The sequence below is a fragment of the Oryx dammah genome, unplaced genomic scaffold (genome assembly GCF_014754425.2).
Source record: "Oryx dammah isolate SB20612 unplaced genomic scaffold, SCBI_Odam_1.1 HiC_scaffold_10, whole genome shotgun sequence".
NCBI lineage: Eukaryota > Metazoa > Chordata > Mammalia > Artiodactyla > Bovidae > Oryx > Oryx dammah.
In genome coordinates, this window is record NW_024070194.1 from 16,402,749 (window position 1) to 16,421,959 (window position 19,211).

General features: G+C 49.1%; 1 protein-coding gene across 2 annotated transcripts in view; it reads left to right on the forward strand.

Moving 5' to 3' along the window:
- The window catches only part of TTI1 (TELO2 interacting protein 1), a 40,828-nt gene extending 28,647 nt beyond the window's left edge, over positions 1–12,181 (forward strand). For both annotated transcript variants that reach the window (XM_040247334.1, XM_040247335.1), the window contains one exon: positions 11,428–12,181. In XM_040247334.1, coding sequence (XP_040103268.1) covers positions 11,428–11,611 — 184 coding nt within the window. In that variant the 3' untranslated portion in view covers positions 11,612–12,181. The remainder of the gene's footprint in view (positions 1–11,427) is intronic.
- The last annotated feature ends 7,030 nt before the right edge of the window (positions 12,182–19,211 follow it).

A 19,211-nucleotide genomic window follows, 5' to 3' on the forward strand; every position in this document is an offset into this window, starting at 1 on the left:
GGACATCTGCAGCGGAGGTGAAAGCTGGCTGGTCTGTCTGGCACTGCCTTCTGCCCTGGGCCTTACAGTTCCACCTCCCCAGGCAAAGAAACAGCCCCTTCCACTCCATCAGCTTCTGGAAATGCGCCCCTAATCTTCCTTGGTAGGGTTGGCGTCATCTCGCCCCCTGAAGGGCTGGAAGGCTGCTCTCTGTCTGTGAGTGAGGAAAGCCCACTTGCTCCCTTATAAACCTTGCGCTCTCTGGGAGTGATGGAAATATCTCTTCGAATTGATTTATTATCCTTTGCAGTTTTCTGCTCTTGATTTCCCCAGTTCCCTTTTTTCTTTCTGTCCCTTTCCTGTCACATCCTCTAGGCCCAGAATCAGTCATGGTTTCTCAAGCGCAGGGGCGCATCTCAACCAGCTTCTTGTCCCCAGACATTCTCGTTCCTTAAAGATGAAAATCATCCTCCCCCAGGCAGAGTCCCTGAAGCTAATTGTGCTCTGATTTAAAGTACAACTCACGAACATGACGGATCCATCTGGAAGCAGATTCTTCTGGGTGTCTGCTACGATCGAGAGTCTGAAAGGTCTGGTTTTTCTCATCTCCCATCTCATTCTACTTTTCCTCCACCCTCCCCATAGCTGTCCTTCAAATTCAGACCCATCAAACAGGCTAATATTCACAATTCATTATCTTTTCATTTCTAATCTTCTTTTCTTTTTTTTTTTTTTTTTGCCACTGAAAGCAATCAAACCCAAACTGGACCTTGTTGACTCTTGAGTTGTAATTCCAGGTGCCTCCGGAGGAGGCGGGTGGGGAAGGAGGAGGTTGCTGCCAGCCGGCCTGGCCTGACCACAGTGCCTTTTGTTTGCTCCACCACATTCCACTCAGGGCTGAGTCAGATGACCTCCTTCTGCCAAGCAGGGAGGAAGTGCAAGGTTGATTGCCTCACCAACACATCATCTGTAAACTTATTTTGAAGTCAGGGGGAAAAATACCTGTGTTGTCCTTGATCTGGAGCTGATTTGGCATCTTGATTCAGAAATTAATAAGCTCTCTAAATGGGAGAAGAAGCGTGAGACAATAGGCAACCTGGTCCCTTTGTGAGTCTGATTGCAGAGCAAAGACAGGGAGAAGGGTGGGCCAATGAGTATGAAAGCAATCAGACCTCCAGGGACTAAGGAACGAAGTCCCCTGAGTGAGACACAGGCCCCAGCTCAGCAAATGGCCGCACATCCATCCAGTTGTTGGTCCTTAATTCTCCTCTTTCCTTCACACGCTTCATCCATTCCAGAAGTGAAGCCTGTCTATCTAACTTGCGATATCTCTCTTAACACTATCTGCTTCTCCTTACCTCCAAGCTGCCAGGCCAGGCACCCTCATCTCTTTACCCAATCCCCTGCAGAAGCCTCACCCCAGGCCCCTGCTTCCACTCCTGCCCCTCAGTGTTACCTGCCCCCCAGCAACTGTCAGTGACACCCCTATGCACTTGGGGGAGAAGAAAAGGTGGTGTGTTCTTTGCCAGGGCCCACAGGGGAGTTCTGTAACCAGAGGGTTACAAAGACTCAAACCTCAGCTCCATATTCAAAAGAACTAGTACAAACTAGAGCCGTTCAGAGATGCCCCAACTCCCTCCGGGGTAGTGACTTTCCGGCACTGGGCAGGTGACTGGCTCGCTTTGGCTGTGGCGGGGCTGGTGAGGAAACCTGGGAGGGTAGGTGGCTGCTCTGAGGCCCACCACCCCCAACCCAGTGCTGAAAGGAGATGGAGGAGCAGCTGTGTCTGTAGGTCTGGCAGGTGGGGGTTCGGTGAGACCTCGGCAGGGCGGCCTGCCTCATGTGGGGATGGAGGCAGACTCAGCAGCTCCAGGCAAGTTCCCCTTTGTGTGTATTCACAGTTGGATTTTTCCTTCCTCCTGTTTACTTCTCCTGGCTCCAAAGAATGACCAAGCCTGTGTTTGCTTTTTTAATTTGTCATATTAAATATAGCCTTTGTGGCAGGCTTTTACATCCCGGCTGTAAACTCTAGAAATGGAAATTGATCAGGGGGTGGTTGATATAACCAAGGCCATAAATGCTAAGAACGGAGATGCCATTCCAGTTTAATGCTTTTATCTAGCGAATGTGCCTTGTAAGGAGGAACATAAATCTTGCAGCTTGGTTGCGGGGAGGAGGTGGGATGGGGGGCATGGGGGTGGGTGGTGGGAGTAGGGGTATAATCTTGCTGTTTGTTACCACCAGATGTCACTGTTAACTGGCTGTGCAAGAAAAAATACCAACTCTCCCAGAGTTCACCTAGTTAAGTGATTTCAGTGGATAACAAATGAGAAAACCATGTTTGGGGTATGGGAGGAGGGGTCAGCATGTCAGGAGCTATAAATAAGGCCCAGTCCCTGAGAATAAGCACTGGAGTACAAAATAACATGTTCTATCAGCCACACCCCCGTCTCAGCCTTGGAGAACTTAACTGACATAAATTCCCCAGTGGCCCCAGTGGCCTTTGAGGTACCTCCCAGCATGCAGTGGGCCTCCATGGTTCTGTGCCTTTCTGACCACGGAGCTTTTCCTTCTCCTACATGAAAGGAATCTGAGATGAGCGCACATTCCCCCAAATTCCTGTTTTTCCTTCCAGTCAGTACCTGCTCTCAACCTGGTTCAATTCAGCTCCATTAAAACCACACTTCTCAGGCCTCTCCCTGAGCAGCCTCTGAGGTTCCTTGTCTTTTGCATACATCATCCAGTCAATCTCCCACCCTCAGGCTAAACAGAACAAGAACTGGGCAATATCTGCTTTTTCAAACTTGGAAGTCCATGCCCAGCAAGGGAGGGACAATGCTTTCAGGCCACCCGGTTTCCACCCCCACAGTCCTAACTCCACCTGTCACCCTGAGGCGTCAGGTGGGGGTGCAAGGTGCCAGCAGGTGGTGACCAGCTGGTTCACCTCCTGGTTGGGCAAGTGCGGGATGCTGCGGATCTTCTGCATGTGGTGGGAAAGGGAGAGAGCCTCCCCGGACGTTGTGTAGACAGGCCCGGGGCTCCAGTCCTGGACGCAGGCAGACCCAGTGCACATCTTCCTAGCTCTGCGACCGGACCTTGAGCAGGTGGCTTCGTTTCCTTGCTCCTCATCTCCTTTCCCTGTAAACTGGGTTTGGTGATAACAGCTTCCTCCAGACATGTCACGGCGATGCTTAGCGTTAGTGTGTAAGACTCCACTCGGCAGTCATTCATGCTGCTGATCGACTGAGTAGCTACTCCGTGCCTGGCACTGTTCCAGGCATGAAAACTAGAGGGGGGCAGGAGAGAGGAGACCTGTGCCCTCATGATGCTCCCATTCTGGAGTCACATTTATTTGTATGTGCACACCCGTATGGAAAGCGTTAGTCGCTCAGTCGTGTCTGACTCTTCTGTGACCCCATAGATTGTAGCCCACCAGGTTCCTCTGTCAATGGAATTCTCCAGGCAAGAATGCTGGAGCGGGTAGCCGTTGCCTTCTCCAGGGGATCTTCCTGACCCAGGGATCAAACCAAGGTCTCCTGTGTTGTAGACAGATTCTTTACCATCTGAGACGCCAGGGAATCATTCATGTGGGGAGATATATAAATTTGCCAAATATATGATGTGCTGTGTGTTTGTTACACATACGTGCATACCCTTGGGCATGGTATTTTGGGGGCATGGAAGTGCAGAATCTTAACCACTGGACCTCCAGGGAAGTCCCTGAAAGATCTTTTTCATGGTAGTTGTTCCACCTTTCCCTTACCGCTTTTGCTTGAGCAGCCAGGACCAAGTTTGAATGTTCATTTGCTGACTGACTTCCCCACATTCTTTCTAGCAGTAGGATCTCAGCCCATCAAAGATGCAGCCACTGCCTCAAACCCTGGACGAACTCATACTGGCAGAGGCTTGTTCATTTCATCCCCGTCAGAGTCCCAACTCCTCTCTTTACCCACATGTGGGCTTATTATATTTGAATGGATCAGCAGCCTCAGAGGTGATCCATTAGTTCAGCTGAGCTTGAAATTAGCAGCTCACCCCCTTAAATGGTGTGGGCAATGTGTTTGAGCTTGGGCTGCCGAGCTGTTTCCCCCTCAGACTACACACAGCATGGAAATGAGGGCACTCCTAATATTTTCCCTTTTGACATTTGATTAATAGTGGACAAATCCAGACCCAGTAGTTAGCTTTCCTATTATCCATCTTTTGGCAGGCACTGCTGCTTTTCAAGTTTCATTGTTCTAAAAATGTACTCAGATCTGAAGCTGTTCACTGTGTGGATATGATTTCCTGGTGTCAAAGATAAGAGACATCTGCCATGCAAATTACAAACGAAGTGGGTTGCTGGGTTTCAGATCGGAAGCCAGGGACCTCTGTGCTACCAATTAAATCAAATGCTACCCATCCTTCCCCTGCTTTCTCGGTGTTGTCACGTGACTGATAATCTGCCAGGGTCATCCAATCTACCACCCAGTGGTAAAGCCCAGTGTGGGGCCTGCATGCACATTTATATGCGCCATACTGGGTCGGGAACCATGATGCTCATGATGGGAGATGGAGCCTGGTAGCTGGACAGCCTGCACCAAGTGGATTTCAGGTATCAAAAGCCTTGGCCGACTACAGAGTGGTCATTTCATCCCTTTGTAGGGTCTGAGGTCTGACATGAACACCTAAGAGGCAGGAGTGAATGTTGACAATCTCAGTGCCAAGTGAAGTAGCCAGGGACGTGGCCTCAATTATCTTATTATACATGTATTTATTCAAAAGATGCTCTAGAGTCTCTTATTCACCAGATACTGTGCTGAGAGTTCAAAGGTGAAGACCACGTTAGAGCTGGCCTCACATGACTATTTAGTAGTGGTATCACCTTGGGCAAATTAATTTCCTTCTGGAAGTCTCAGTTTCCTCATCTACAAGACTAGAATAAACATATCTTTTTTTTTCTGCATGATAAAATTATTACAAAAATTTAGCAAAGTCATGTATATTAGTCTTTAACACAGAATGTCAGCCCAGAGTCAAAAGTCAATCAGTAGTAGTCATTATCATTATTTAAACTTCCTCCTTATTCCGAAAAAGACCTCGAGTCTTACAAACTAAAGGGTATGCAACAAGGTAAGTAAGAAGCGAAGACATTTTTTAAAGGAAAAATAAGAAGAGGGAAAACAAAGTGAAGCCAGGGCTGAGGTTCATTCGTAAAACACAGACTTGGAACTCTTCACCTCTGCTAGAGATGAGCCTGCAGCAGGCTCTGGGCTTCCTAACAGAGGAGGCAGAGAGGAAGACATACCTGCTGTGCGACTTCCAGTCATTACTGAAGTCAGAACGGAAAGCTTTTAGAAGGCAGCCCTCTCTGGAATTCCCTTGGTACTGAATCCCTGGGTCATCTTAGAAGAACACTAGGTACTTTTGTGACTGATGACTCCTAACAGCCTTGCAGTAAATATAGAAACACATTTCCTAGAGCTGTTTCTTACAGCTCCATCAGTGGAGGCTGCTGGCTCGGTGCCCAAGCGTGGGTTGCAGGAAAAGAGTTCGAGGGTGGCAGGGAAGGGGGCGCAAAACAGGTAGGCTACCAGGAAGATGTCTTTTTCTGCAACGGTGTGAATCTTCCAGGGAGGGCCAGGAAACTCGGCATGCAGCCGGAGAGTACAGACGGCCAGGGCCACTTTGAGGTCCATGCCCAGCAGCGTTGCCATCGTGGAATCTGGGCTGTCAGTGGGGCCTGGAGCCGGGAAAGCTGGCCAGATGGGAAGGACTGCTTTTAAATCCGGCCCCAGTGGGATTTAAACCCTTCTCGGCTCTGGCTTATTTTTGAATTGTCGGTAACAGATTGGGCCTCTCAGTGCCATATCTTTTTAAATATGCACAAAGCCATGGAGTCATTCCACTGCAACTATGATACTTTGTCTTGTGGTACTTTAGGGACTGCATTAGCATCATAAGCTTCCACTAGTGTTTATGGTTTTAATTCCTGTCCCGGTTGCATTTAAAAATGGTTTTAATACCGGCCTCTGCGTGAGTGTGCAGGTTGGCGATCGATAGATGAATGACTGTGAACAGGTAAATATAGTTAAGTCGAACGAGTATGTGTAGCTGCAAAGGCAATTGGTGGTATTTATTTGGAGAGTAAATCGTTGCTCCAAGTCATAATCCTCCATTTCCAACATTTAGAAACAAAAAAACGGCCTCCGTGCAGGGGAAGATAGCTAAATTGAATAGCAAGAGAGGATAGGCTTGAAATACTGGTTAACCAATGAAGCGAGACTCATTAGAGTAAATTACCAAGTATGGAAGCATCGCCCCACTGCTTTGCTGACTCCGACACGTGGATACCCTTAGCATCCGTTTATTTAAAAGGAAACACACAGCCTCATTTGTAGCATTAGCATGTACCGAGTCAGCAGGTACAGAATCATGGGAGAAGAGGTGGCCGGGGAAGAGAAGAGCGTGGTGGCTGTTCTGCCAGAAAGGGAACCACAGGGAAGCCAAAATCACTTTGCAGTATGCCTGCTTTCCAACAAGTGAGTTTATCCTCCAGTTGCATTTAGTCGCACCCACATAGAGACAGCCTGTGTCATGTCCCTAAGGAGATGCCCTGAGTAACTTGTTTCAATGCCCCAAATAAATAAATAAATAAACCTCTCAGAGCCGCAAGTTCTTTACCACTGGCATTTATGCAGACAGCTCATGAGAGCATTTTATAAATCCAGAAGGAGACAAGAAGCAGCAGATCCCGCAAGCAAGTAATTGACGAGAAAGAATAGCCTGTCACCCAGGAGAACTGGGAGCACTGAATTTCAGTTACGGTTTATTTAGCTTTGCCGAGCCTCGATTGGCCGGCGGTTTTCTAGAATTCCCCTTGAAGCCAGCGCGGTCTAGCACGAGATGGTGAGGACGCACTCCATAATATTCGCGTCTTCAGCAGAAGGGTGTCTTTTGGGTTCTGCCCCACTTGGGATGGACAGGCCCAGGACTCAGCCCCCAGATTTGAGAACTGCTGGGGCATGTTGGAGCTGGAAGGGGCTTAGAACCAATCCCACTGATGTCCAGGAAAGACTTGCTGGGTCCCCACCTCAGGAGTCCTTCCCCGGCTCCGGCCCAGCTGTGACCTGAGCCTGGCCCTCTTCATGTCGCACTGTGGGTGTCTGTGGTCCATCTGTCCTCCCCCACCAGACAGGGAACCCTGAGGCCAGAGCCTTTGTCCACCCATCTTTGTGTCCCACACACCTGACGCAGCTCCCTGCGCTAGACCAGGTGCCAGTAAACATTTGGTGAACCACGCAGAGATGGGACCAGACCCAGCCAATCAGATTCAAGCAGCATGTTTCCCAGCCCCCCAGGCACCCCCACCCCCAGCTTTGTCACTCAGAGCACCTGATATTGATCGTAAAGGAATGAGTCGCGTTCTGTTGGTTTGGTGTCTGGAGTTTATTAGGTACTTACTGATACCCGTCAACTGTAGATAGGGCTGAAGTGCAGGGAAATGGCTGCCTACATGAAGTGAAATTCAATAAAACCGCATTTTAAGTGAAAAATCAGTATAAACACCAGGCTTCTTTGCCATGGAAACAGAGGTTGCTTAGAAACTGCCTAACGGCGAGTTCTAAATTTTTTAAAGTCAAGTTATCATTTAAGCTACATGGCCCTACAGGTTATTGAGAGAGAATCACTCGCCTCAGGACACTCGGAGGCAAGAGGCCCAGCCGAGAGCCTCCCAGAACTCTGGGGACCAGATAATCTCTTGATAACTGTGCCCCCTGGAGCCACTGATTTGGGCCTGGGGGAAGGAGAAAGAAATTTTTGTGCAGGAGTTAAATGGTGTACATATATATATATTTTTAAAGTGTTTTTTGGGGGGGCTTGAAAAAAGATGGAGTTGGCCATTTGGCGTGTTCACCAGCCATCCCAGCCATGTCTCAAGATGTATTAGGAACATTTTCCAGGCAGTTACTCCAATCAATTCAAAACAGAGGTCTCCTCTTTGTCTTTCATCTTTCGATTATGCAGAAGGATGCTTTCAGGGTCTTCGGCTTTCTGCCTTTCCCTGTCTGGGTGCCCCTCTCCCCTAAAAGGGCAGGAACCAGGCCCGGGACAGGGTGGTCCTAGAGGTTGGAGCAAAGCCAGGCCTCTGAGTAATCAGACAACATCTCCTGGGTCTCAGGCTCAGCTCCCAGGGCCTCAGAGTGAACGAGGGTCTGGGTTTAGAATTTGTCAGTGTTTAGAGTTCAGCAGGTCGCATGTCTTTTGCCAAGCAAAGAGCACAGCTCTGCCTACCAGCCACCTGGCACAGTTGCACGGCACAGTAATTGCTCCCGACCTCAGGCACATGGAGGACAAAGAACAGTGCATTCATTTCTTCCTGAAAATAATGGGCAAAATTACAACCCCAGTGGCTGAGAATTGGGACCCCTACCAAGTCAGTATGAAGGAAATTATGACTGAAGCAAAAGACAAATGTTCTGCCCCTTTCAGAGCATCTGAGAATTTTCCGTGGTGTGGCAGTCCTGCCGGGGTTGGCAGTGATAATTATTCCTGAGACACGCACACTCTTTCTGGAAGGAACAGTTGTTTTCATCATACACTTCAAAGTGCTTTCCTGCGCCTCATCTCCTTAGAGCCTCTGAACAAACCTGTGAAGAGGGTGGGGCCAGTGTGATTATTTTCCTTTGGAGAAAGAGGAAAACAGGTTCACAGAGGCAAAATAATTTGCTTCCAGACGCAGAGAGAAGAAACCAGCATAGCCAACCTGCCATTCTGGGGATTCTATCACTTTAGGAGCTCAGGAATGAGACCCAAAATAATTCTTCCAAGAGTTTGGCCCTGGCCTCTAGAAGAAGATGAACTTTGCACGTGATTTTTCCTTTGCTTCCCTGTTAATGTCTTATTTAGGGATCCCCAAGGGCAGAAAGAGTGGCTTCCTTCCTTTTCCTTTCCTGCCAACAAATGCAACACCGAATTTAGCAAGTTAAAAAGGGATGCTGAAAAGGAACTTCAGCGTTGCAGAACAGAGTGGTGACTGATCTGGGCTGCAGCACCACTTGGCTGGGTGTCACCCAGATCAAAATACCCCTTGAAGTTGAGAGTGTGCACCCATGCTGTCGCTTGAAGAATTGTTCCAGTTCTTGAAGGGGGAGAAAAAAAAAAATCAAATGAAGTCATTTGCATTCTAACAGCCTTTGGCACCAGGGAAAACTGTCAACTGTATCACGTGTAAATAGAAATCTGCTTCCCAGTTTTGGTGCATTTTTTCATCACTTCCCTCGCCACTCTAATTATCAAAGATATTTTTGTTTTTAAACAAAAATTGTCTCCTACGCAGGCCCCATCTCCTTTCTGCGGTGAAGTGGAAACAATGAATTAGAATATTCTAATCATTTCTCCAGGAGCCACCGCTGAGGTTATAAACCCAAGATTATCCTGAGTAAAGAAAACTTTAGGCACTAGACAGGTCAGAAAATCAGAGTGCCCCCTCCACCTGTCTCCCTGGCCACCTGAGCCCACATCTGTTTAAACCCAAGGAAGGAAACAAAACTGGCTCCGCTGAAGTACATCCTGAATCCATCCCCCAAGGGCGCAGGCTTTTCAGATTAACAAAATTAAAAACCAGAATTTAGTGCCAGTTAGCAACCGTTTTGGACATGACTGAGCAGGCACGCCACAACTGTTCCTATCCGACGCCCAGTAGTAGGGGAGAGGCGCCTCAGAATGGTCATCAAGAATAAAACGTGATCCATCAGATAGATTCTGTCTGCTGTTAGCTGGGAGACAGGGATCCCATGCGGGCAGCCCTGTGTAGGGCCGGATCTGCATTTTCCCAGTTAAACCCCAGCAGAGCGCTGAGTGAAGTGTACCTCCCATTTTCAGAAATGAGGAAGCTGAGATGAAGATAAATCACGCAGCTAGTGGCGTCTGTGGTAATGTGACTCCCGTCAGTGACATCCGTGGATCCTTCCTCAGTGGTGAGCCGTTCACCTCTTCTTTAGGTCATTTTATAGAATATAGCTATTTCAGCTCTAATATTCTGGTCACCTAATGCAGACAGCCAACTGATTATAAAAGACCCCAATGCTGAGAAAGATTGAGGGCAGAAGGAGAAGAGGGCATCAGAGGATGAGATGGCTGGATGACATCACCAATGCAACGGACATGAACTTGGACAAACTATGGGAGATGATGAGGGGCAGGGAGGCCTGGCGTGCTGCAGTCCATGGGGTTGCAAAGAGTCAGACATGAGTTAGCGATTGAACAACTATTTCAGCGAGGGATGCTATCTGAAGTCATTAGTGTGCAGCGTGATAAGTCCCTTCCTTATTAAACATGAAACCTGTTCAATCAAATGTTGGTTGAGTGCTTACCGTGTGCACCCCAAACACCCGAGATACAGCAGAGAAACAGGCGTCCCTGGCCTCAGGGGCTTGTGCTATAAGGAAGGGAGATGGTCAGTCAACAGGCTGTTGACAAATGCTGGGAAGAGTGTCCTGAGAAGGAAAAGTCAGGGGCGAGCACCTGGGCAAGGTGGCCGGGAAGGCCGCCCTCTCTGTGCAGGTGGCACAGGCGCTGAGATGGGCAGGATGGCTGCAAGAGAGCCACCCAGCTAGGGAAGGGCCTCACCCTTCCTGAGACTGAAAAGCCAGACTCTGCATCGCTGAGTCAGCTGAGCGTAAGAAGTTTACACCTGGGTTGCCCAGTGCCATGGCCCCGGGCATCATTTAGAAATGAAATGTGAGCAGATAAGAGGCAAGGGTTGTGACCCCATGATTCAGACCAAGATAAAGAACCTCACCTGTGGTGGGTGTCTGGCGCTGGGTAGCCCAGGCCCTTCCACTGTGTTTGTGTTGTGTTCGTGACCAGTACTTGGTGTCTCCTAAAGGTCTCAGGGCAGGGCTTAGCTGATCCTGCCATGGGAAACAACTGGATCAGATCTCTCTGTGGGCGAATCCAGACCACCGAAATTCCATGGCTCTCAGAGGCCTCGACTACTGAGTTCAGAAGCTTGCTGGAGGGAAGAGATAAGGACCTGAGGCCCACGAGTTGAGGGTTTTGCCCAGGCTCCCCAAGAAGGCCAGGGAGTCCCTGCCCACGACTGGTCCTGTGAGCAGAGAGGACCTTGTAATGGAGGTGGGCCTTATCCATTTCCTTCCTTCTAAAAACTGCTTTGTAGCCAAGAATTTAACCACTTTCTTTGCCAAGAGCTTGTTTGATGTCAATATGGTTCCACTCAGACTAATTACTTTCCTTCTCTCTGTCAACGGAAATGAAACTCTTTACCTCTCTTTCTGTGAGACTTTGGGACCATCATAATGGTCTTCAGAACTAAAGCGGGTTTTGTTCTGCTGTTTGAAGGGATATGGTTATCAGTTTTTTTCCCAAATAGCCCAGTACGGAGCCTCTGGGGGTGCGGGGAGCCCAGCAGCCCCCTCCACGCCCCCATTTTCCATCTCTCCACAGCGTTTTCCTCCACCTGATGAAGGTCGACCCGGACTCTACCTGGTTCCTCCTGAACGAACTTTACTGCCCAGAGGAGTTCACGCCTCCCCACCCCAGCCTCCACCCTGTGCAGCTGCGAGGGGCCACCAGGCAGCAGAACCCCTACTCAGCTAACGTGCTCCGCCTGCTCCCGGAGCTGCAGTGACACCCCTTCCCTCCCCGGGCGGCCAGGTGGACGCCAGAGGAGGTCCCTTCCCTCCCCTGCCAAGGAGGGCGAGGACGTGGGGCCGACCCCACCCTGGTGAGGGCGGTGGCGGTGGCAGCGGAGAAGACTGCCAAGGTGGATTAGACAGCCGATCGATTTATAAATTGATCGATCACACAACTGCTCAGAAATTGGATTGAAGGAAAGCAGCCGACTGTTATTTATATTTCATACCTGGTGTTTTCAAATGACATTGTCTGGCAGCTCTAAGGGCTTAACTCCTTAGCGCACCACCTTTGCGGCCCCAGCTGCCTCACAGGCCACCCCCCACACACACCCATACCCGAGAGCTTGGGAACACGTCAGGCAGAGGCCTGTGCATCGTGTGTGTCCTGTGAGCGCTCAAGGACCACGTGGAAGCAACACCCATCCACGAGTTTTCCAGTCACTGGCCGGCAGCACCAACTCACACACCTCCCTCTCCTCAAATAAGGAGATGGAACTTCACTGTTCTTTGGAAGGAGGTGAAATAAAAGCACTTCTTGGATGAAAAGTATGATCAAGACCTCACTTTGAAGTTTGTTATTTAAATTGGGCGACTTTTTAAAAATGAGTTTATGTTTGTAAAGGGATAATACAGACTCATGGTATAAAATCCAAGTGGTACAAAACACTGAGAAGCCATTCTTCCCATCCTCATTCACCAGACATCTAATTTCCCTCTCTAGAGGCAAATACTCCTGATAGTTGTTTGGATACCTTTTAATTTATTTTTCAACTGTCTATCATGGATAATGGTCTCCTGATGGCCAGGTGGCCGTGACGCAGTTGCACCAGTCAGGACTTGGCCAGCCCTGCCTCCTCTCTCCCCTTCCCAGTTACCTCCACGCCCCCACTCAGCCCCTGCATTATTTTAAAGCAAATCCCAGATGTCATATCCAAACTGGGTTTTTTTTTTTTTTTTTAATGGACAACCAGAATAGATTGGGCTTTCCTGGTGGCTCAGATGATAAAGAATCTCTCCACAATGCAGGAGACCTGGGTTTAATCCCTAGGTCAGGAAGATCCCCTGGAGAAGGGAACGGCTACCCACTCCAGTATTCTTGCCTGGAGAATCCCATGGACAGGGGAGCCTGAGGGGCAACAGTCCATGGGGTTGTAAAGACTTGGACACGACTGAGCGACTAACCCACAGAGTAGCATTCAAAAAATTTTAACAATGGTCCTTTAATATTATATTCAGTCAGTGTTCAGATTTTCCCAGTGTGTTTGAATCAGGATTCAAATAAGGTGTGTACATTGCCATTGTTGATATGTCCCTTAATAAATCTCTCAATTTATAGATTCTCTACCTCTTTTCTTTTCCTGGGAAGTTTTTTGTTAAGGAAACAGGTCATTTATTCTACAGCACTTCCCACAGTCTGGGTTTACTGATTACATCCCCTTGGGGGTCATTACACAGGCTCCTCCTGTCACCTGTATTTCCTATAGATGAGGCAAAACAAGAGGTCAGGGTTTTTTTGTTTTAATTTTTTGGCAGCACTTCTCTGTGGGTGGTATCAGTTCCATCAGGAGGTGTATGATGTCTGATCTCTTCTTGTGATGTTGGCACTGGTGGGTCACGCCTGGACCTAGTCATTCATTCCAGACCACAGAGCAGTGCTCTTCCCGCCCCACCATGCTAGCTTGCTTGTAGCTGGAGCCTTGCATCCCTTCATCAACCATTCAGTAACCTTGAGAGAGTTTGTGTGGAAAAGGCAGGATAAACACTTGATTTTCGGAGCTGGGAGACTTAAAACCCACAGATTATGTAAATTCAGGTATACAGCCGCGCGCACACACACACACACAGGTGCTGAAGGACACACGTGCAGGAATGATGAATGCTTTCTCAGCACTTGCATGGTGAGGCACTAGCTAGATAACGCCTCCAGTGACATAGATAATCCCCAAGCTCTAAAAATAAAAAAACAACCAGAAGACGACTGGCATGGGGACCTCGTGGAGCAAGGATCCCCAGACCATTCCAGAGAGGTCCCACTCCTCGCCTTGCAGAGCCTCCATGCAAGGGCAGCGGGATGGCCCAGCTGGCTTCTGGTCTGGCTCTGTCACTGAGTCATCAGCCTCCACCCCCCAACCCTCCGCCAACAACTTTGGGCCTCAGTTCTCCCACCTGGAAAGTGGACGGAATGGGCCAGAGGGAGAACTCTTAAACTTGGAGATTCTAGACTCCGCTAGGTATCATTCCCCGAAAACATTCCTCCTCCGCTGTCACTCCCTGGAGGGTACAGCATCCTCTGAGCCTGCAGTAACGGCTCATCTCCACCTCTCGCTGGGTCCTCTCAGCTGACCTCGAAAAATTCTGTGTCCAATTTCAGATACCTCACCTGTGACCCCACAGGGACTCCAAGTTAAGAAGCCCTGAAAAGAAAGAGATAATCACTTAACTCTCTCCCAGTTCGAAAATTCTGGAGTGATTTCCTTTGGGGAAAGGGAGGAAATACCCTCTAATTGAGGGGATTGTCAAAGGATTCACAGAGCATTGTTCCCGATTCCGTTGGGGACACAGAGTGATAGACTAATTCAATCTCTCGGTCCTGACAAATGAGAAAACAGGTCAGAGAGGTGGCGTGACTTGTCGAGCATGACCTGGCTCCCAGAGAGATTAAAGCAGCCTGCCTTCCTTTACCAGCTGCCAAGGTGTGGCAGGCCAAGATGGTGTGCCAAGGAATCGGGGTACATGCACACCCACCCTGTACCATGATATTAGAAAGCTAGTGCTCTGGGGAAGCCCTCCAGGGGATAACGTGCACGAGAGAATTTCTGTGATGTTCTGAAAACCCACCGCTTCCTCAAAGAGTTAAGATATCCCGAGTCACTTTCAGATTCCTGCAGGCAGATTGTTGCACTTGATTAAAAAAAAAAAAAAACTAATTAGAGTGCCTCTCCGGTTATTATTATATTCAGGCAACTTTAATTTTGAATCTGTCCTGCTGACTCAATCTAGTCCTTGTTAATGTCCGCTTTGCAAAGCGATCGTTTCCCCCTGTTAAAATTTCTGGTGCAGTGATGGTTTCTCCTCTCATTCAAGGTGTACCCTGAGTACCGAGTGGCTGTGTGGCTGGAGTCGGGTAGGGGAGGAATGAATAGGCAGATGCTGAAAGGCCCTGCAGTTGGGGTTGAGATGTTTGAGCTCTGATCTGCAGGAAGTGGAGGATTCAGGGATATGTAAAGCTGGACCCAGGGGATCCTGAGAAGAGTTAGATGTGACCCTTGGTGCGGGGGCTGGGGGGGAGCACCATACTCTGGAAAGAACATGGATGTGGAGTTCATCAGAGCTGGGGTTGATTTCTGACTCTGCCTCTTCATAATGGCATGACCTCATTGGGTCACTTTACTTCATTTTCCCATCTCTAAAAGAGCCGCTGGGACTGCCTTGGTGGTCCAGTGGTTAAGAGTCCACCTTCCAATGCAGGGAGAGTGGGTTCCATCCCTGGTCAGGGAACCAAGATCCCACATGCCAAGCGGCAACTAAGCCTGCACAGCACAGCTAAAGAAGCCTGCTTACCCCAATGAATATCCCACGTGCTGCAATGAAGCCCTGATGCAGGTCAAATAAATAAATATTTTAAATAAGTAAGATGGAGCCGCTGCCACTGCCTCTTTTGGCAGCTGCTTCAGGAGGAGTAAATGCTGCAGCGTCTCTGGGGAGTAAGTGAGTGCCTGGCTCCCGGGACAACACACTGTCCTTCCCCCATCTCCCAACCCCACTGCTCGTGGTTTTGTTAGGGATGCAACACCTACTCCTCCAAGACACTTAGAGCTAAGCAAGTAGATGGTTATGTCTCTGAATGAACCATCCAGGAACTACAGGGCACCACAGCAGTGGAGGAGATAAGATCCAAAAAGATAAGCAGACAGAGAGGATAAAGGGCATTCCAGACAAGGTAATAACATGCCTAAAGGCATCGGGCATACCTGCCAATATCTGTACTCATCATAACTCCTTCCCTTGCAGCTGGCAGGAGACCCAACTCAAAACTGGCTTCAGCTACAAAGAAATGTCTGGGCTCACATGACCAATTGGCCGAGCTGGCTTCAGCTCTACAGCCAGCCTCTGTCGTTTGATTCTGCTTCCCTCAGCGTTGCCTTCCTTCTCAGGAGCCTTTCTCTGTTAAGTGCCTGAGGAGGCCACCGCTAGCTCCAGACAGAGGTTCAACAAACTGAGGAGAGTGTGTTCCTTCTTCTGGCAGCTTCAGTTCTAGTCCTAGCACTTGCTCTCCTCAGCTCGGCCAGTCTGTCGCCACGCCCCCAAACCAAGCACTGTGCATCCAAGCGGGTATCCACAGACTTTTCTCTGTAAAGGGCCAGCAGGCAAAAAAAAGGCTTTGCAGACAGGTTCTCTAGGACAGGGGTTCCCAACCTCTGGGATCTAATCCCTGATGATCTGGGGTGGAGCTGATGGAATAATAATAGAAATAAAGTGCACAATAAATGCAATCCGTTTGAATCATCCCCAAACCACTCCCTCCTCTTTGGTCCATGGGAAAATTGTCTTCCATGGCTGGAGACCTCAGCTCTATGGAATCTTCTTCCTTGAAACTTTTTTACAGCCTTTTCACATGTAAGCACTATTCTTAGCTCAGGAGCCCCTCAAAATAGGACACGGGCCATGTTTTTTTTTTTTTTTTTTTGCCCAGGGACCTTAGTTTGCCCTGATCTACATTTTCACAGGCAGGCCTGGAGGCAGGTGTCAGATCAGCTCACCAAACTATACGGAGAGGGAACTGGGGTGGTTTCCCCTAAAAGGAAGCACTGCATTTCCGTTACCAGGAAAAGAGATGCGGGGTGGAGAGGGGCCAAGTCGACAGGCTGTGTCTGTGACAGGTGACAAAGGGGCTTGGCTGTCTAGGGAAGGGGTGCATGAGGAGGTTGCGGTGGCCAAGGCCACATGTACGAAGGGCCTTGACTTGTCAACCTGGAGATCCCAGCCTTAAGAGATCAAGAGGGGAGGCCTTGGAGGGTTTTTGAATGGATGAGTAATGCACTGAAAGCAGTGTTTTAGGAATATTCATCTCGTGGCAGTGTGCAGGAGAAATTGGAAAGGAGAGAGCCTGGCAATGAAATTGTGTTTCTGAAAGTCCCAGGATGAGAAAATGTACCTCTTCCATCAACCCCAAACTGTTTGACATGCCGTGGTTCATGGGCAACTCGAGGCACATAAATATGTGCTTTAAAGTTTAAGAGTAAGAAGTGAGATGAATGGAACCTCTGATGAGGCTCCCTCCTTGTTCAGAAGCCCGGGGAGTGATTTTCCAAAAGCGGCTCCGGCTGCGATGAGCAAGGCAGGGCTCCTCTCCCTTTGTGTGACAGCCTCTGTGTTGGCCTTGATTGGAAGCAGAGTTGCCCGTGTTGCCTTGCCTCCAGAGTAAGGAAGAGAGGCCAAATTTCAGAAAATAACTCTGAGTGATGGCTGCCTCTATGGAAGCGCTGATTGCTTTATAAATGGCCTTCCTCTCCCCACCCCCCCACCCCCTTCCTGACAGAAGTTTGGAGGCGGCAGTGGCTTTCCAAATTATGCTTGAAAAGCAGCCTGATTTCCCTGAGGAATCCTCCCCGAGATGAGGAGCTGGTCTCCCTTTTTTCCCGACACTTTCACCCAGAGGACAAAGCCTGTCTGCCAAAGGCTCAGAGGGAGCGGTGCCCACCTCCCTTCAGAGCCATCAGCACCAACCATTTATGAAAATCTCTCTGGGCTGCCCGCCTGTGCAACAAGAAAGGGTTAAAAAGCGCTGATGACCGGCTGCCTCCAACACCCCCTTCCATTTCCCCCCCTTGGGTAATTCGCCATTCTTTTCGCACAACAGCTCCCAGGTCTCAACCTGCTCTCTCAGTCAGTACCCTCACGTCCTCAGCTTCCTCCCACACAGGCGGCTCTGAGGTAAGGAAGCACCTTCCGGAATCTCTGAGGCCGTTTCCAAGGGAAAAGATGGCAGGGGGTGGGGGAGGTGGAGCAGGGAGAAGTAATGGAGATGAGTCAGAAGTTTCTTCAAGAAATAAAACACGGGAATTCCCTGGTGGTCCAGTGTCTAAAATCTGCCTTCCATTGCAGGGGGGTGCAGGTTCAATCCCTGGTCAGGGGACTAAGATCCCACATGCCGGATGGCACAGCCAACAAAAAATATACAAGAACTAAAACCCGTTACGTTTCCCAGGGCAGAGGTGTGCAGTGGACACAGGCCTTGGTGCACCCCGTTTCCCCTCTGCCCCATTTCACATCCTTTCTTGCCTCACAGACCCCACCTCCTGCTCTCACACATTCCACCCGGGACACTGCCCAGTCCCCAAGAAGAGGCCAGAGAGGCCAGAAATGGGAATCTAACCATGCCACAGTTTACGAGTGACCTTGGGCGGACCCTCCTCCTCCCCAGGGCCTCTGTTCCCTGTCTGCTAGATGAAGGATTTGAACCAAGCAGTCTCCAAAATTGCTCCACCTCCTAAATGGTGACTGACTTGATGATAACGTGTGGGCAAGTATGTGGGGGAAACAGGCATGTACATTGGCACGAGCTCGGGGTCTCCTTGAGAGTCCAGTTAGCAAGACTCCTTGCTTCCACTGCAGAGGGCATGGGTTTGATCCCTGGTTGGGGAACTAAGATCCCACATGCTGATCTTGCATGCTGTGCAGTGTGGCCAATATCTGTATATATATATATATATATATATATATATATATATATACACACACACACACACACACACACACTCCTCTATCCATGGAATTCTCCAGGCAAGAACATGGGCATGCGTAGCCAGTCCCTTCTCTAGGGGAATATATATATAATATGTATATTGGAGTAGGCTCTCTGGAGGTCAACTTGACTGTATCCCATAAGCTTAAGTGTACACACCTTTGACCAGCAATCCTGCCTCTAAGAATTTAATACTGATGCACGTGCACAAAGGGTACCTGCTCAGGCGAGTCACTGCAAGGTTGCTCCTGCTTTGCAGAAACCCACAATACTGAATGCCCAGCCTGCACCAGGCATTATGCTTAATGCTTTACATTAATACCTCAAGAGACTGGTAGCAAAAGATAGGAAACAACCTAATCACAGGACTTCAAATCCACCCAGAGGAGGCTGAAAGACCCCTTCACCCCACCCCGCCAAAAAGCCCCACCAGAAGTTCTAGTGAGCTAGACTGAACAATGGTACATCCAATGTCATGAAATGTTAACTATTTCCTAAAAGTAAATACGGAATTAAAAAAGAAAGCAGAAGGAGGGGTTGGGGGGGGGAGGGAGGGAGGGAGGGACTGGTTAAATGAACTACCCGTATAACAAAATGAATGAAACAACAATGGGTACCAGAATTTTAAATGCACATACTCTTTGACTCAGCAATCCTGCTTTTAGGGATTTCCTTGTCCATATGCAAAGATGGGGGCTGGTAAAGAATCTGCCTGCAATGCAGGAGACCCCAGTTCAATTCCTGAGTTGGGAAAATCCCCTGGAGAAGGAATTGGCTACCCACTTCAGGATTCATGGGCTCATATGGTAAAGAATCCATCTGCAATGGGGGAGACCTGGGTTTAACCC